Source organism: Haliotis cracherodii, unplaced genomic scaffold (genome assembly GCF_022045235.1).
Source record: "Haliotis cracherodii isolate W230 unplaced genomic scaffold, xgHalCrac1.p SCAF_8, whole genome shotgun sequence".
Classification (NCBI taxonomy): Eukaryota; Metazoa; Mollusca; class Gastropoda; order Lepetellida; family Haliotidae; genus Haliotis; species Haliotis cracherodii.
Window position 1 is genome coordinate 26,850,131 of NW_027266341.1, and position 20,132 is coordinate 26,870,262.

At 42.1% G+C, this 20,132-nt stretch overlaps 1 protein-coding gene across 9 annotated transcripts in view; it reads right to left on the reverse strand.

Moving 5' to 3' along the window:
• LOC139450608 (probable phosphorylase b kinase regulatory subunit alpha) overlaps positions 1–20,119 on the reverse strand; it is a 73,207-nt gene extending 53,088 nt beyond the window's left edge. For all 9 annotated transcript variants that reach the window (XM_071232384.1, XM_071232379.1, XM_071232382.1 and 6 more), the window contains exons 1-15: positions 19,934–20,119; positions 17,993–18,151; positions 16,487–16,703; positions 15,562–15,644; positions 14,679–14,759; positions 14,043–14,141; positions 13,314–13,355; positions 10,199–10,303; positions 9,359–9,412; positions 7,438–7,560; positions 6,415–6,510; positions 4,978–5,085; positions 3,986–4,064; positions 2,812–2,946; positions 1,917–2,026 (exon numbers count right to left, since the gene is read on the reverse strand). In XM_071232384.1, the coding sequence (XP_071088485.1) occupies positions 1,917–2,026; positions 2,812–2,946; positions 3,986–4,064; positions 4,978–5,085; positions 6,415–6,510; positions 7,438–7,560; positions 9,359–9,412; positions 10,199–10,303; positions 13,314–13,355; positions 14,043–14,141; positions 14,679–14,759; positions 15,562–15,644; positions 16,487–16,703; positions 17,993–18,151; positions 19,934–20,011 (1,569 nt within the window). In that variant the 5' untranslated portion in view covers positions 20,012–20,119. The remainder of the gene's footprint in view (positions 1–1,916; positions 2,027–2,811; positions 2,947–3,985; positions 4,065–4,977; positions 5,086–6,414; positions 6,511–7,437; positions 7,561–9,358; positions 9,413–10,198; positions 10,304–13,313; positions 13,356–14,042; positions 14,142–14,678; positions 14,760–15,561; positions 15,645–16,486; positions 16,704–17,992; positions 18,152–19,933) is intronic.
• Between the last annotated feature and the right edge of the window lie 13 nt (positions 20,120–20,132).

Here is a 20,132-nt window from a genome sequence, read left to right on the forward strand (position 1 = left end):
ACCAGTTCATGACACCAGGGCTACTGACCAGTTCATGATATCAAATCTACTGACCAGTTCATGACATCAGGGCTACTGACCGGTTGATGACACCAGGGCTATTGACTAGTTGATGACACCAGGGCTACTGACCAGTTCATGACACCAGGGCTACTGACCAGTTCATGACACCAGGGCTACTGACCAGTTCATGACATCAGGGCTTCTGACCAGTTCATGACACCAGGGCTACTGACCAGTTTATGACACCAGGGCTACTGACCAGTTCATGACACCAGGGCTACTGACCAGTTCATGACATCAGGGATACTGACCAGTTGATGACATCAAATCTACTGACCAGTTCATGACATCAGGGCTACTGACCGGTTGATGACATCAAGGCTACTGACCAGTTCATGATATCAAATCTACTGACCAGTTCATGACATCAGGGCTACTGACCAGTTCATGACACCAGGGCTACTGACCAGTTCATGACACCAGGGCTACTGACCAGTTCATGACACCAGGGCTACTGACCAGTTCATGACATCAGCGCTACTGACTGGTTCATGACATCAAGGCTACTGACCAGTTCATGACATCAGGGCTACTGACTAGTTCATGACATCAGGGCTACTGACTAGTTCATGACATCAGGGCTACTGACCAGTTCATGACATCAGGGCTACTGACTAGTTCATGACACCAGGGATACTGACCAGTTCATGACATCAAATCTACTGACCAGTTCATGACACCAGGGCTACTGACCAGTTCATGACATCAAATCTACTGACTAGTTCATGACATCAAGGCTACAGACCAGTTCATGACACCAGGGCTACTGACCAGTTTGTGACATCAGCGCTACTGACTAGTTCATAACATCAGCGCTACTGACTAGTTCATGACATCAGTGCTACTGACTAGTTCAGTACATCAGGCCAGACTACTAGCCCACACGACTAACAGAGTTTTGTGTTAATTTCTAACGCTAGTAATAGATCAACAGACTATCTGAAACATGCAAACATACATGTGAACTGAGAACAACTTTCAAAACTATATTGACATAAACATATTTCATTCATATCAAAGTATTCATGATACTTTTCATATCAAAGGTCTTAGTAACAAAGTTCCAAGACAATTCTCCAGAATTCTTTTGTCTTTTTCCCCATACATATATTTAGTGGTACAGGGTAGGGGCTGTAAGGGTATGCATTATATTGTTATGGGATGCTGCTGTGCTACATAGGGAGTTTGACCACACACCTGCAGCAACCATCAGCGGTATTGTCAATTGATCTCTGCCATGGCTAGTTAGTTAGTTAGTTTGTTAAAATTTAACATCGCATCAGTATTATCTACCATGGTAAGGCCGATCAAAGCGACATTAGTTAAAACATGTATTTTGAAAAAAATACCCAAAACATCATCAATATTCATGGCAAATGGTCTACATACCAAATACAGTTTTTAAAAACAGTAGACATGTTTTCAAGGTTGTTTGTTGTTGTTTTGTAGTTGTATGTCACACTCAGCAATATTCCAGCTATATGATGTCAGCCTTTAAATAATCAACTCTGGACCAGACAATCCAGTGACTGATATCATGAGCAATGATCCATTCTGCTGGGGTATGATGACACTCTTTTTAGGGCCAAAAAACATGTTGCCCACATGGAAAACATATCTCCAATTGCACGGCTTCGAATGTAACACTATTGGATACTACGAATAATGCTGATAGTTTTACACATTAAAATAGTTTTAAAACTTACAATATTTATTCATTTCTTTAACTCTTACATTTCCAATGAAGGGTGTGTACAACTAGCTAAACAGAAATGTTGAAGGACAATAATAACTTTCTGAAACGTGTACAAAACACCAATATGTTAACTCCTGGTAAATCTAGTAGAACTTACTTGAGGAATGAACGCTAGAATCTGGTCCTGCAGCATGTAGAGTTTACTGGTTGCTAGGAGACCAATTTCACTGGAGGGCCGCCCAGTCAAACCAAGGCGGTTATTCTTTCCTGGAGAAGTTTAAACAATGTTTTGACCAACATGTAACCAACAATATATTTCAAGTAAGCATTGTTTTTAATGAGTGAGCATACTACTTGTTTAGTAAATGGCAGTTCATTCCAGCAACATTCCAGCACTATCACGGCTTGGGGAATTGAACCTGGGCCTTGAGCATGACAAGCGAACATTTAAACCACCTGGCTACCCCACCACCCCCATGTCCTTGTTACATTTACTTACTCCCAAAACTAAGTCTACCGATAAGTTATGAGCGAACAAAAATTCCTTCATCAAATAAAATTTTTCGTTCACAAATAATATAAAGAGAGATTTTCAAAATGGCCGCCATGGTTGCATTTGCCGAATTCTGATCGAACCTTCGAGTTTCAAATTGGAAATCACAATCAACGCGACTACGGACTCAGAATTACAGATTATCTATTCTTAGTATATGTATGGATTGAATTCCTCGCACATTTACATGTGACGCTTAATCTGTAAGTCTTAGTAGCTTGTTGGTTATTCTTTTAACAGTTTACAGTTGGAAGAATGTAAACTCATGTATTCATTTCAGTGAACTGTATTTTCTTTTGTATAAAGTGAACACCACCTTGGGGTGCAGTGAAAAACTACTTTGATTCGCTTCTGTTGAATGACGTAAAGATAAACTTGGTAATGAAAATATCTTATGCAAGCAACAATAAGCCGGAAAAAGCAATGAGCTGCAACCTGATACACAATAACTTGGTATTGTTCCACTGTCACTAGTGTATGTCTGTGGTAGTCCACTCACCCAGCAGGGAGTATATCTGGCTGAGCACCCTAGCGGGGTAGACCTGGATGGGCGCCACGTCCTTCATCGTCTCCAGTTCAATGCCTTGCTGGGACAGCTTGTCCTGGACCACAGTGTCTTCACACAGGATCACAACTGTAACATACACAGGATCACAACTGTAACATACACAGGATCGCATCTGTAACATACACAGGATCACAACTGTAACATACACAGCATCACAACTGTAACATACACAGGATTACAACTGTAACATACACAGGATCACAACTGTAACATACACAGGGTCACAACTGTAATATACACAGCATCACATCTGTAACATACACAGGATCACAACTGTAACATACACAGGATCACAACTGTAACATACACAGGGTCACAACTGTAATATACACAGGATCACAACTGTAACATACACAGGATCACAACTGTAACATACACAGGGTCACAACTGTAATATACACAGCATCACATCTGTAACATACACAGGATCACAACTGTAACATACACAGGATCACATCTGTAACATACACAGGATCACAACTGTAACATACATATGATCACAACTGTAACATACACAGGATCACAACTGTAACATACACAGGATCACATCTGTAACATACACAGGATCACAACTGTAACATACATATGATCACATCTGTAACATACACAGGATCACAACTGTAACATACACAGGATCACAACTGTAACATACACAGGATCACATCTGTAACATACACAGGATCACAACTGTAACATACACAGCATCACAACTGTAACATACACAGGATCACAACTGTAACATACACAGGATCACATCTGTAACATACACAGGATCACAACTGTAACATACATATGATCACATCTGTAACATACACAGGATCACAACTGTAACATACACACAATCACAACTGTAACATACACAGGATCACATCTGTAACATACACAGGATCACATCTGTAACATACACAGGATCACAACTGTAACATACACAGGGTCACAACTGTAACATACACTTTACCATGAAGGTTTATGTGAAACCCACAAAAACCATTCATCACTGACTCCTGAATTCAACCATACAACCTACCAAACATATCTGACTTAACTGACGCCACAAAGGGTTTGAAACTTCTAAATTGGAAAGTCCTGTTTTTCCATACTTCACCTTGAACAACAATATCTGGCTTGGTGTCCGACACTAGTCTTCTGTTGAGTGGGTCAAGTTCACCAGGTGACAGAAAACCCTGAATGAGACGGACAAACGCTGGTGAAACACATTACGTCCTTCAGAAAGTCAACTCACATTTGCTTTCTTTATTATCATTAGGTAGCATAAAATAAATGTTTATTGAGCATATATTTTTATAAACTGATGAGAGAGACACGTTTTGCACAATATATTTATTGAGATCATAAGATATGAGGAAGGTCAACCTATTATTTTGTTCTTAAATGCAATGGAAAACATATTTTTTTAAAACTTTGGTCACGACTACAACACTAGTCACAGAATCAAGTGAGTGAGTGAGTTGGGTTTAACGCCGCTTTTAACATTATTCCAGTTATATTACGGCGTGTCAGCTTAATGTGGGAGGAAAGCCCGAAGTGATGCAGGTCTCAGACGTTTACCACTTCGGTGAAACCCACGAGCACGGGTATGGTGCTGACAAACATAGAAACATAATTGGGGCGAACCGGGAATCGAACCCACAATCATAGGTTTCTGGCCTGTCCAGGGGACGCAACTCTGCACAGCGAATCGCGGCGCCTTAGACGACTGGGCTACCAGTGCCCCCTCACAGAATCAAGAATGGATGACAGAAACACTGAATATATGAAGCCCAAAATGGACTAATTTTGTTTGAAATGGAAATAAGCAGGTCCAATGCTGCTGTTTTCATCTTTAAACACCAGGGTCCATGTGCACAAAGTGATTGTAGTGCCAGGACTATTTTTGTTTGAAATGGAAATAAGCAGGTCCAGTGTGCAGGAGTGAGACACCGATCCCTGAGTAGCTGCTGTTTTCATCTTTAAACACCAGGGTCCATGTGCACAAAGTGATTGTAGTGCCAGGACTATTAAAAATCAATGAGGGTTACAATAATCTGGCTTGGAGTTTGTATTTGACTTCATTACAACTACCAATGTCTGTCTCACCTCGTAGATGAGTCGGCACAGGATGTACATCGACTGTCCCCACATCTGGGGGATCTTGCCCCCGGAGAGACGCTTCTGGCTGTTGGGTTTCTTGTATTCATCATCAACCTGAGTCAGGGAAACAATGGATACCAGTGAAGCTTCAAGAACTATCAATTCTTTGGAGGGCATTTAGAAGTGATGCACATAAGGAAGAGAATTTATGGATGTCAACTTCTATATTATGAGGAACACAAGGTTTCGGAGTATATGCTTATTCATTCATCCGAAACATTGTGTTCCTCAAAGTCATAATATAGAAGTTGACATCCGTAAATTCTCTTCCTTCAAGAAATAGCCCTGGAACGTCGTTACAAGCAATAAAGAAGTTCTATGTCATCATGTTCACCAAACTTCTAGATGCCAAACAAAGACTTCTTTATCTAAAACAGCATGTCACAATTGGCATTGTACCCAATACCAAAAATATTACCCGATCAATATACAATATTTTCTTGAGTATAGTGCACACCCAAGTATAATGCTCACCCCCCTCTAGCGGATTCAGTACTTTGGAAAAAAAAAAATTCAAATATTATGCTCAGAAAAAAATTACGCCATAATAAACTTGGTCAGAACAAATTTAAACTTTTGAGATAAAAAACATATTTATCATATTAAATTAACTTAAGTTTTTTGTCTTCCTTGGAAAACAATATGGCCTAGATCTAAAAGTATCTTACATTTAAATACTGATAAATGAGGAATTTGGATTTGTAAATTTCATTTTATTTAAAAGCTGCGATCATACCAATGAAGAAGATAAGGCGAGCAGTTTATCATCCTAAAAGGGTCCACAGGAGATATCACTCGGCAAAGATCACGTGATCTCTCCTCGCAGACACCATTGCAATGAAATTGCATCACAATGCTCTGGTTACATTGGATACCATGACACGAAAATCAAACAACATTAATTATCTCTCTGCTAATGAAGCTGGTTAGCTAGCTTTTATATGCTAGACACTGATTATTACAGGTTACAAACTGAAAAAGTTTGAAGAATGATGTAGGATGATAAATAGACTCTCACACAAGTGTCTTTTGATGTCATCAATACAAACAGAAAACTCCTCGGCAAGCCTCAGTTTTAAACTTTTATCAACGCATGTTGATGTTGATATTGAAAATGTTACATTAAATTGTATATTTATATCCTTATCTTATCTCACCAGTTTCCTCATGTCTGTCTCACAGTCTCATACATGTTTGGGTGGTGACTATGGTGATGCGGGGATGTGTTCGGGCGAAATGTTTTTAGAAGCTGGAAACTTTGTTTTAGCACGTTTCCACATAGGATCAAAAGAAGAAGGGAGAAATGCATAGTGTGAGATAGGGTAAGTCTACAATATCAAAAGACACTTGCGTGTGATTCTGTCTGTGTCCCATGTCGCTTACCTTGTCTCCAGGGACGTAGTACAACTCGGGCATGATGGGTACGCCATCTTCCGTCTTCATCATCACATCGTCCAGACGCTGACGGTATTTTTCCACCTGAAACACAACAACTCATTACAGGGGCCTCAATGTATCGCCAAGTTACACCTAATGACACATGATACCTTACATGATATGCCTACACGGACCAATTCATGTTGAATTTTGTTTCCATTTTTAGACAGTTCATACATTTTTTACCCATTAAAAGTAAAAACTGGTCTGATGACTACTTACTGATAGCATTACCTTACCATCTATCACAAAACAAAACAAAAGTTTTGCTGTCTGTCGCAACACAGAATAATTGTGGAGGAAAACTATTATCCACACAACTAATTAATGTCAGCTGACGCGAAAAGGACTACTGTTAAAATTCTTGTTTTTGTTGTGTGATGACAGCCTTAGTACAAAGACAATGATGTAATAAAGGTTTGCTATTTGCAGGAATTACATAAAGCTAAATCTGATTGCATGCAACCATTAGAATATCTTAACCAATCATGGGAGCCAACAATCACATCGAACATGCACAAGTGCAAGCAAAAACATCTGAAAAGTAATGTGGTACATGTTTAGGGTATCAGAACTATTCCACCTGGCCAACTCATTCCTGGCCTATTCCATCCTTTCAATTGCCCTCAGTCTCGGGTTCGGCTACTTTGCAGCTCCATCCCTTAGTTGTGGGCCTGTTAGTTCGGAGAGGGGCGGTCGGGTAGCCTAGTGGTTAAAGCGTTCGCTCATCCCGCCGAAGACCTGGGTTCAATTCCCGACATGGGTACAATGTGTGAAGCCCATTTCTGCTGGAATATTGCTAAAAGCGTCGTAAAACCAGCTCACTCACTCACTAGTTTGGAGACAGGTCAGTAGGAGCTAGCCCTGCCGGCTGCATACAAATTTGTTGTTAAATCTACCCCAGTACATGTTGAAAAGTAGTGGTAGAACACATTCATGTAACCATGTATATCCTGAGAAGCTTCTTACCCTTTGTTTGTCGTTGTTGAAGAGCCCGTCGAGGATGAAGAAAGCAAAGAATATGGGCCACTGACACTCGATGTTCTCAAACACTCGCAGCTCCCAGGGTTCATAGTGGAGCCTGTTCGGGTTCTACAATTCAACACATCAGGGATTTATATGGACCTGATGGATTTATATTAAGCCCCAAGTCTGCAGTAAATACAGTTAACATTCCCAAGTTGGAATTAAAAGTTTTCCAATTCATGCTATTATGCTATTGAACAGCTGGTATCATCACGATTTGATGGTGATGTATATACTTGCCCACTAAATAGAAATTCTTCAAATGTGACTAAATCTGTGATTGGCGAATCAAATATGTTTAAACTGCTCGCCACTTGACTACCAAAAAGTAAACATAACTGGCGACAATATCTGTTTGAGATATCTGTTGGCTCCTAAAAGCTTGGCTTGCTAACAAAAATACAAACTTAGAGGGTTGATATACACATGTTTATGATACAATTTTAATCATACAATAGGCTCGGCTTATTATTGTTCTTGATGGATTATGGAAAAGGTTTCGTCATATTTTTATAGTTATTACTACCTGGTAATGCTTTGTAGAGATGGCTGGTAGTTAACTAATAAAATGGCAATAAAGAGTAAAAGGATTTCATGCATATTTATACATAAACCATTGAAAGCAATGTTACAATACAATGTTACAATATGAATTTTGGAAAATAAGATCTTTAACCTGTTCAAAAGATCACAATTTTGAAAGCAAATAATGATTAATAACTGCCTGCCGAGGGCACTTAGTTGTGAGTCCCGGCACTTACAGGGACATGGGATGGTCTAGCTTGGTGTAATTAACAAACACATCTCCAGTCTTAGGTCACATGTAACTCAGGCACAGGCAACAGTCTACTTCCTGTGCCTGGGCCCAGTTCCACAAAGCTATCTTAACGCAAAGACATATCTGCAACATTGATTTGTTTGTTGTTTAATGCCTCACTCAGCCATATTCCATGTATTTCAGATGGCAGTTTGTAAATAATCGAGTCAGCACATGACAATACATTGATTGACATTATGAGCATCGATCTAAGCAATTGGGGTATCATGACATGCATCAACCAAGTCAGCAAGCCTGACACCCCAGTCCAGTTAGTCGCCTCTTACAACAAGCATAGTCGACAGTAGTGCTAGCTCACTGAGATACCATGCAGCAGTTTAACATGAATACCCCACTCAGACACAGTATTCTGACTCCGAGCAGACCAGTCCTTGTTTTAGCCCCTTTATGCCGAGCGCCAGACAGGGTAACAACAAGTACCATCTTTTAATGTCTTTTGGTAAGACGCGGCCGGGGATAAAACCCCGGACCTTCCGCTCTCCGGGCTGACGCTCTACCACTAGGCCATGGAGGCGGTTAACATTGATTAGAAATCATATCACCAAAATCGCTTTGTGAACATGGCCCTTGTTACAATATTTTCAAACTACCAAATGTTGCCAGTTTGCACCAATTTGTTTCTTTAAGTCATTGCACAAGGAAGAACATTTCACCCAGCAGTCCTGGGTTTAAGCAGCTTAAGCTCTTTCCATCCAATGATAATTGACCAAACAAGATTTCTACTCCATAAGTTTGATCAGACGTGTAAGAGGAAATGTCAGTTTTGACAGCTTCTTAATGTGAATGTACTGAAGTTTGAAAGCACCCTGTTACTTCCTCACCTCTTTAAGCCATTGCACGAGGAAGAACACAATTCACCCAGCAGTCCTGGGTTTAAGCAGCTTAAGCTCTTTCCAACCAATGACAATTGACCAAACAACATTTCTACTCCATAAGCTTGATCAGACGTGTTAGAGGAAATGTCAGTTTTGACAGCTCCTTAATGTGAATGTACTGAAGTTTGAAAGCACCCTGTTACTTCCTCACCTCTTTAGCTGTCTTGTAGCCATCCCTGAGGAAGCGGCTGCATCCGTATCTACCCTGGAATACAAACAGTGATTGGTGAGTACAAACATGAACACAAACTGTACATGCCCTAACACAGGAACTGACATGAGTGTAGACCATCAACATACCAACCCAGTCCCACTGAACAACCAACACAACCACCAACCCACCCAACCAACAATCACTTACCACCCACACAACCACCAAACCATCCCCAACAACCAACCCAACCAACAATCACTTACCACCCACACAACCACCAACCCAACCAATCCAACCCAACCAAGAATCACTTACCACCCACAAAACCACCAAACCATCCCCAACAACCAACCCAACCAACAATCACTTACCACCCACACAACCACCAACCCAACCAACAATCACTTACCCACCCACACAACCACCAACCCAACCAACCAACCCAACCAAGAATCACTTACCACCCACACAACCACCAACCCAACCAACAATCACTTACCCACCCACACAACCACCAACCCAACCAACCAACCCAACTGCACAATCACTGACCCACCCACCCACACAACCAACCAACCAATCAATCAACCAACCAACCAACCAACCAACAAACCAATCAATCAACCAACTCAACCAACAATAACTGACCCACCCACCCAACCAACCAACCAATCAATCAACCAACTCAACCAACAATAACTGACCCACCCACCCACACAACCAACCAACCAACCAACCAACCAACCAACCCAACTGCACAATCACTGACCCAACCACACAACCACCAAACCAACAAACAAACAACAAACATCACAAGTAGAAACAGGATCCACCTACCTCCAGTTTCTCTTGAATTGTGCGTCTCGTGTGGTCAATCAGCTCCACATCATCCACAGCAAAGGCTGGATATCCAATCACAGTCAGCAGTCCAGCATCAATCTCCTACAGAGAAGCAATGCAGGCAAAGTAATTATAAGTACTTACATTGTCAGTATATATGATGCTGATAAATAGCATATTATGTAACAGATCTTGACATCTGACCTTGTCAGTTGATCAGATAACCTCTGCTTGACTTTGCCATTATAACCACATCTGACCTCGTCAGTTGATCAGATAACCTCTGGCTTGACTGGGTCATTATAACTACATCTGACCTTGTCAGTTGATCAGATAACCTCTGACTTGACTGGGCCATTATAACTACAGCTGATCTCGTCAGTTGATCAGATAACCTCTGGCTTGACTGGGTCATTATAACCACATCTGACCTCGTCAGTTGATCAGATAACCTCTGGCTTGACTGGGCCATTATAACTACAACTGATCACGTCAGTTGATCAGATAACCTCTGGCTTGACTGGGTCATTATAACCACATCTGACCTCGTTAGTTGATCAGATAACCTCTGGCTTGACTGGGCCATTATAACTACATCTGATCTCGTCAGTTGATCAGATAACCTCTGGCTTGACTGGGCCATTATAACTACAACTGATCACGTCAGTTGATCAGATAACCTCTGGCTTGACTGGGCCATTATAGTGAGTGAGTGAGTTGGGTTTAACGCCGCTTTTAACATTATTCCAGTTATATCACGGCGGGTCAGCTTAATGTGGGAGGAAAGCCCGAAGTGATGCAGGTCTCAGACGGTTACCACTTCGGTGAAACCCACGAGCACGGGTATGGTGCTGACAAACATAGAAACATAATTGGGGCGAACCGGGATTCGAACCCACAATCATAGGTTTCTGGCGTGTCCAGGGGAGGCAACTCTGCACAGCGAATCGCGGCGCCTTAGACGACTGGGCCACCCGTGCCCCCCTGGGCCATTATAACCACATTTGGTTCTTGTCAGTTGGTCAGATAACCTCTAGCTTGACTGGGTCATTATAACCACATCTGACCTCGTCAGTTGATCAGATAACCTCTGGCTTGACTGGGCCATTATAACTACAGCTGATCTCGTCAGTTGATCAGATAACCTCTGGCTTGACTGGGTCATTATAACCACATCTGACCTCATCAGTTGATCAGATAACCTCTGGCTTGACTAGGTCATTATAACCACATCTGACCTCATCAGTTGATCAGATAACCTCTGGCTTGACTGGGTCATTCTAACCACATCTGATCTCGTCAGTCGATCAGATAACCTCTGGCTTGACTGGGTCATTATAACCACATCTGACCTCGTCAGTTGATCAGATAACCTCTGGCTTGACTGGGCCATTATAACTACAACTGATCACGTCAGTTGATCAGATAACCTCTGGCTTGACTGGGTCATTATAACCACATCTGACCTCGTTAGTTGATCAGATAACCTCTGGCTTGACTGGGCCATTATAACTACATCTGATCTCGTCAGTTGATCAGATAACCTCTGGCTTGACTGGGCCATTATAACTACAACTGATCACGTCAGTTGATCAGATAACCTCTGGCTTGACTGGGCCATTATAGTGAGTGAGTGAGTTGGGTTTAACGCCGCTTTTAACATTATTCCAGTTATATCACGGCGGGTCAGCTTAATGTGGGAGGAAAGCCCGAAGGGATGCAGGTCTCAGACGGTTACCACTTCGGTGAAACCCACGAGCACGGGTATGGTGCTGACAAACATAGAAACATAATTGGGGCGAACCGGGATTCGAACCCACAATCATAGGTTTCTGGCGTGTCCAGGGGAGGCAACTCTGCACAGCGAATCGCGGCGCCTTAGACGACTGGGCCACCCGTGCCCCCCTGGGCCATTATAACCACATTTGGTTCTTGTCAGTTGGTCAGATAACCTCTAGCTTGACTGGGTCATTATAACCACATCTGACCTCGTCAGTTGATCAGATAACCTCTGGCTTGACTGGGCCATTATAACTACAGCTGATCTCGTCAGTTGATCAGATAACCTCTGGCTTGACTGGGTCATTATAACCACATCTGACCTCATCAGTTGATCAGATAACCTCTGGCTTGACTAGGTCATTATAACCACATCTGACCTCATCAGTTGATCAGATAACCTCTGGCTTGACTGGGTCATTATAACCACATCTGATCTCGTCAGTCGATCAGATAACCTCTGGCTTGACTGGGTCATTATAACCACATCTGACCTCATCAGTTGATCAGATAACCTCTGGCTTGACTAGGTCATTATAACCACATCTGACCTCATCAGTTGATCAGATAACCTCTGGCTTGACTGGGTCATTCTAACCACATCTGATCTCGTCAGTCGATCAGATAACCTCTGGCTTGACTGGGCCATTATAACTACATCTGACCTTGTCAGTTGATCAGATAACCTCTGGCATGACTGGGCCATTATAACCACATCTGACCTCGTCAGTTGATCAGATAACCTCTGGCTTGACTGGGTCATTTAAACCACATTATCAATGCCCTCTTTACACTAAATCCTTAACGTCAACTCTATATCTGAGTGACAGGTTGCAGGTGATCACATCCAGCTGAAATATGTCGTCTTATGCTAGTGAGTGAGTGACTTTGGTTTAGAGGCCGCTTTGAACAGTATTCCAGTTCTATTTGGATGCTTTGTCTAATGTAATAATAATATAATGTGCATATATCTTATGCCCCAAATCCACACCCTAGAGCAGGCTCAAAGCTCTACATTTTTACCCGTCAATGGATCAGTGCTACTCGATTTTCATTCTCAGCTCCCTGGAGAGTATACAACCCAAGCTGCCTGTGAGGTGCTAGAAGGTTAACAGTCACATTACCATGTCATTCTGACGGGTACCCATTCACTGCTGGGTGAACAGAGGCATATTTCGATTAACAGTCTCTTGCCTAAGGAGACACATGTGCTACATGTGTGTCAGTGTGCCATGCAATTGTCAAATGCACGAAACTAGTTCTGATATGGATTCCTGCCAGACCTGGTCGCAAATCTTATTGTACTGCAAGCCGAGTGTAATGTTCAACTGACCTTGGATGAAGACTCCCTTGGCATCATGGAGTGAAGAATGGCCTGAAAGAATAAATTAGTTATAACTATTTCATCTTAAGTAAATGACAAATGAAGGCCATGATGGGAACGTTCTATTCAATGAGCTTGATGATACCACTGAAAACTATCAATTTATGAACAAGTGTTAAAACACTGGGTTATCTCCCTTCACTCCAACATTAAATAAAATTAAACATAGTTAAAATTTTATATCTACACACGCATGCACACACACACACGGAGAGTACACTACATTTACAATGAACACAGTTATAACAAAGTTATTTTTTAGTCCCAACTATTTGTTGTATATATGCTGTATATATGCTTATAACGAACTGGACCTGTGAAGATCTGGGTTAGAATAGGTCTACAGCAACCCATGCTTGCCGTAAAAGGCGACTATGCTTGTCGTAAAAGGCAACTAACAGGATCGGGTGGTCAGGTTCGCTGACTTGGTTGATGCATGTCATTGATCCCAATTGCGTGGATCGATGCTCATGATGTCAATCACTGGATTGTCTGGTCCAGACTCGATTATTTACAGACCGCCGTCATATTGCTGGAATATTGCTGAGTGCGGCGTAAAACAACAAACAAACAAACAAACAAACAAACATTATAACGAACTACAGATATTACAAACAAAAATAAGGGGTCATGAAATTCAGGCATGTATCAGTGATGAAGACTTCCTTCTGTACAAACCTGACATTGTTGAGCTTCATCTGGGAGGACATGGATGATGGATGACGGACCACCGCGGGAGCCAAACAGATCCAACTCATTGATGGCATCCAACGCAGCCTGACGATTCAAGTGCAGAACAACTCTTTATATTCAGCTTGTCACGATTCACTGTTGCTTTGAGCTCTACACAATACATTACTGATACACCTACTCCCAACGCGATTCAGGTTCTATTTCCTATCCACTTTCTAAAAGTGGCATAATTTACATTTTTGTATCAATTCTCATGCAGGTTACAAGCAATACTGTAAGTAATGATTTTGCAAATGCAGTGAGTGAGTGAGTTAGGTTTAATGCTGTGTTGAACAGTATTCCAGTTATATCGCGGCGTGTCAGCTTAATGTCGGAGGAAAGCCTGAAGTGATGCAGATCTCAGACGTATACCACTTCGGTGAAACCCACAAGCACAGGTATGGTGCTGACAAACCTAGAAACATAATCGGGGCGAACCTGGATTCGAACCCATAATCATAGGTTTCTGGCATGCCCAGAGTATGAAACAATTCACAGAGAATTGCGGCGTCTTAGACGACAGAGAATCCATGTGGTCATTTACTTTTAAATCAAGGAAATGAACAGTCTACCCAATCCTACCTTGGCCATGCCGATGGAACTGGAGTTGAGTTCTGGAAGGCCGTGATTGGTCTTGTCTCCTCTCTCCCAGATACCATAATCCTGTAAACACAAACATCTGGAGCTGACTTCAGGCATCATATATATGTTTTCAATGACGAAAACTGGCTTATTACATTAGAATTTGTGTAAAAAATCTGTATTAGTTGTAAAAGTCATTGGAGTATCTTTAAATTCAAGATTACCAAATCTCTTTACTTATCAGACATGTTGCAGAGATTAGAACTGAATTTTGATTAACATTGAGTTATTTTATTAACACTTTTCATATACAACTTTGAATTGCATCTAAAGGTTACTGAAGAATCATGATAATTGAAAAGATAACAAATCCTTTGAAAACATAGCCATAATAGCAATATTTCAGCAATATCATGGCAGGGGACACCAGAAATTGGCTTCACACATTGTACCCATGTGGGGAATCGAACCCGGGTCTTCAGTGTGATGAGTGAATATTTTAACTACTAGGCTATCCCACCGCCTCACCCCCACCGCCTCACCCCAACCCCCCATACTTATGTATACTTATCCTGCATTATCCTTAATGCATTTACTGCTTGTTCTTGACAGAGAAAGAGCTGTGTGAAGATCTTGCTGAAGAAGAAGTTGTTTCCACTAGCTGAGTGGCGAAACCTATCACACAGCACCGAAGTGACCACCGAAGAAGTTCACTGTTCGGCACATTACTTCTGTCACCCATTGAGAACAATTAACTGTTTTTCTGTCTCAGCCCTGATCCACAGAATTCACCACGTGATCACACATTTTCGTGTCATGCATTAAGGAGTAATGCAGGATCAGTTTAGAAATAGCATCATAACAGGTTGTACTAAAGCCTTACTGGTGTGCGGTATGCTGTCTCTATGTAGAAGACGAGGTTCTGGATGAACGCCACCTCGTCCAGCGTGTAGACTATCTGCAAGCCTGGAAGCAACAACACAGTTGATCAGGGTGTTGCTCTTAATGAATGTTATCACTGTTTGCCTGACCTGGCCAAAACTAAACTGTTCAGGATTTCCCACTTGATCTTCACACAGGACATAGTAGGGAATCAGCCATTAAAAACAAATACTCAAAATTGGAAATCTGACAGACCACCTTTGTTAATTTGTTGTTTAAGGCCACACATAGCAATATTCCAGCAATATCACAACGGTATGTACAAACTGAATCTGGACCAGACATTCCAATGATTGACATCATCAGCGTCGATCTACACAAGTGGGATACGATGACATGCATCAACCAAGTCAGCCTATCTTACCACCCGATCCCATCAGGTGCCTCTTATGACAAGCATGGGTTGCTGAAGATCCAAACTAACCTGGATCTTCATGGGTTTTTCATCTTTAATAAGACTGACTTTTCACTGCAGCTGATACTGCTACTAGCCATAATACTACAGTCTGATACAGATATCCATATTTCAGCTACCTAGGTTGCAGTATGGATGGGGGATTTTTACCATGTTTTCTATTACAACCCCCATTGGGATTTCAATGCCTATGCTGGTTGTCAGGGCAACTAAGGATCAGGTGATCAGCCTCAGTGACTTGGTAGATTGAATGTCATCACCATGACCATGACAGTGTGGAACATTGCTCATTATATCAATCACTAGTTGTCTATGGCCCAGATCACTTTTTACAGACTTATATTATACAGCTTAAATATTGGTGAGTGGGTTGTTAAAACATCTAACACTAACGTTCTGATACAGGCGTCTGTCTTTTCCTGAGATTGATGTGCAGCATGAATGATCTCACCTGTTGCTGTCATCTGAGCCAGTGTAAGCAGGAACAGTGATGTTGCGTCCAGCTGGAGATGGCCCCATTCGTGGTCACCAACAACAGCCTTACCAGTCTTGCTGCAGAACTTGGCATGGAGAGAATCCTTGGGGTTTTGTGTCTTCTTAAACCTCTCCAGCTTGTCAACCTGCATCATCATGCACCGCAGCAGCCCCCGCATGTTCTTCACCACCGACTGAAACAATCCCACTGTCATGTCATGTCTTCAGTCTGTGACAACACTTTGGCATCTTCCCAAGGCAAGGGAGTTAACTGTCTCTAAAAGTCCACTTTCATCCTTGCACTGGTGCATGTTTTATATAGCTAAATCAAGCCCTGTGAACTAATGAGGTGAGGTGAAATGGGGTTTAACGTCGCGTCCAAGATTATTGCACTTATATAGCGACGTGCATGTACGGGTGTGTGTTTGTGTGGCTGCTCGTACCAGTCCGGACTGATGCCGATTTATAGTGCTAGCTCACTGAGATACCATGCCGCAGTTTAACATGAATACCCCACTCAGACACAGTATACTGACTCCGAGCCGACCAGTCCTTGTTTTAGCCCCTCAATGCCGAGCGCCAGACAGGGTAACAACAAGTACCATCTTTTAACGTCTTTTGGTATGACGTGGTTGGGGATAGAACCCCAGACCTTCCGCTCCCCGTGTGGACGCTCTACCACTAGACCATGGAGGCGGTCTGTGAACTAATGAAGAAATCTATCGCACTCAGTCTTTATGATTGCATTCTTTAGTAGTATCACAACAGCATTTGTCATATTGCCTTCAAACTTCATGTGGGGAATAAATCCCAGGTTTTCGGAGTGGCCTTCAAGTAACAGGATAGCATAGCTGTATATACCGTATTCGACTTAATAAGCGCCCAGAGCGCTCTCAAAATTAGAAATAGGGAGCTCTTATTAGAAGATTATTTGGGTGAAAAAAAAACAGAGTTGAAAGATAAATTTCGTGGTTTATGCTGACAGCCTGAAATGTTTATGTACGACAGATATTTTTTCTAGAATTTTATTGCCCATAATTAAGGGTGCATATAAAACACGATTGTGTATTGTACGTGAATAAATAAGTCTTGTGAACATTGATCAATCGGAAGGGGTGCTAATTGGGATTGTTCACCAGCCAATATATCAGCAAATACCGTCGTGGGCGCTTATTAGAGCGGGGCGCTTATTACATCGAATATGGTAATCTGTATATCAATGTAGGCAATGAGCCCGATATCAAAACCACTTGCTGTATAAATAGACTGCAGCCACCGTGGCCACGTTGGTGTAGTGTGGGTGAGTGAGTATGGTTTTACGCCGCTTTTAGCAATATTCCAGCATTATCATGGCAGGGGATACCAGAAATGGGCTTCACACATTGTACCCATGTCGGGAATCGAACCCGGGTCTTCGACGTGACGAGCGAACGCTTTAACCACTAGGCTACCCCACCGCCCCTCATTGGTGTAGTGACTTCACCTGTTCCAGCTCGTAAGCCTTGGATCGGTCTTCATCCAAGTCGGCTGCCTTCCTGTAGGCAAGGGCCAGGCCCCACACAGCCATGATGGAGTACACATTGTCTCTCACCCAGGCATGGCTGTTGCTTTCACTAGCCGATAACAGTCCAGTTGCTGGGTTCTGAAATGAGTGTAGGGTAGAATGTACTTATCATGTTTATGTGGCATAGCAAACAATTTTTAGGAGAGGGTTTTAGAAATTGTGAAAAGTGTCTAACTCCATTAGAACATTAGGTAGCCATGGCAAGTACTGTGTATGCTAGTGTACTTTTCTTTAAAATCAATACATATTATCTGACACATTGAAAACGATACCTCATGTGAATACATTACAGAGCATAGTGAAGCCAAAATCTAACAACAGAAAAATCGCAGCCATATAGCAACATTTCCCAAAGAACGCCAAATAGTCAATTCAGGTGTTTCTATTTAAACCAAGCATAAATCCAGGAGTAACAGTCACTCAACAGAGACCCGTGAAGATTCCGGGGTAGAATAGGTCTTCAGCAACCCATGCCTGCCGTAAAAGGTGACTATGCTTGTCGTAAAAGGCGACAAACGGGATCGGGTGGTCAGGCCATCGACCAAGTCAGCATATTGCACCACACATGCATGATCAGTTGATGACAATGTAGCAGCCATAAAATTTCCGAGTCCCGTGAAGGGATTCGAACCACAGACCTGATCAGAGAGGTTAACCCCGTCAGCAAGCTGACAAGGTAAGGATGTCATCTGTGGGATGACTCCATGCCCTGCTACATACTCCCCCGTCAACAGAAGGCACGTCCCGGGCCGCATAATAGGGAACTGAGGCTTATTTTGCTCAAATTTGATATGAACGTGCTCAGCCCCACGTTGGGCGCCAATGTAGCGGCCATAAAATGTCCGAGTCCCGTGATGGGATTCGAACCACGGACCTTCTGATCCGAGGTCGGACGCCTTGTCCACATGACCAAAGAGGTTAACCCCGTCAGCAAGCTGACAAGGTAAGGATGTCATCTGTGGGATGACTCCACGCCCTGCTACACGTCATCGATCCCAATTGCGTGGATCGATGCTCATGTCAATCACTGGATTGTCAGGTCCAGACTCGATTATTTACAGACCGCCGTCATATAGCTGGAATATTGCTGAGTGCGGCGTAAAACAACAAACCAAACCAACCACTCAACAGAACACAGCTAATACCAACAGCCAGCTTTTGGCACCAAAACAGGAGCAATCACAAGTGAGCAGCAGAGCAAAGATTTGAATTTGTGTGCAGGGCTCCATTATCCATTCATGTCCCTAGAGACAGCAATGCCCACACAGAAAAGGTTAACTTGGACATTTTACAGATTTTTTATTTATCAATACTAAGTCCCTTGAACAACTTATGAGAGTATGATTAATACTGTTTCCACTACACCATGTAAAACAGAGCTGTTTTCACCATGACTCAAGATTCTATCTTTGCCAACATGGCCAAGCCAGATTCTGTGAGAGCTTGTTAATGCTGTTTCCATGTGTTGTGATTTTGACATGGAATAGTTTTTCCGATTATGCACACAAACAGACTCAGCGATTACACTTTCACATAGACGTATGACAATTGTAGGGCTAACATCATTTCATGGAAAGGGGCCATAGTGAATAAAATGGGAACAGTTACTGTTATGCCCAAGAATGTTTATAAACAATAAATACAACATGCACAGATGACAAATCATCAGTTGTGTTCATACATATTGCAAATTCCCTGCTTCTGTGTGCACAACGGGATAATTATCTCAACTATAAATTGAAATATACTACCCTTCTTCACCATGTTCACACATTGACAAGTGACTTAGTCTAAAATGATCTTTCCGGTGCAACTTCAACTTTATGTTTACAAAAACAGTATTAATTAAATTCTGCATACCTGATACTTCAAAATACTCTTGTTAACAAGTCTCTGGTAATAATCTAGGCGTATGCCGGAGTTACTTCTGTTCCTCATATTGATGTGTTAGGATTTACTTAAAATTCATTCATGTATCATCCACCGATTTTTAACATCGTCATTGAGATTCGCGTATAAAATGAGCGAACAGATGACCTTCAGATGTGTACGAGGTCAA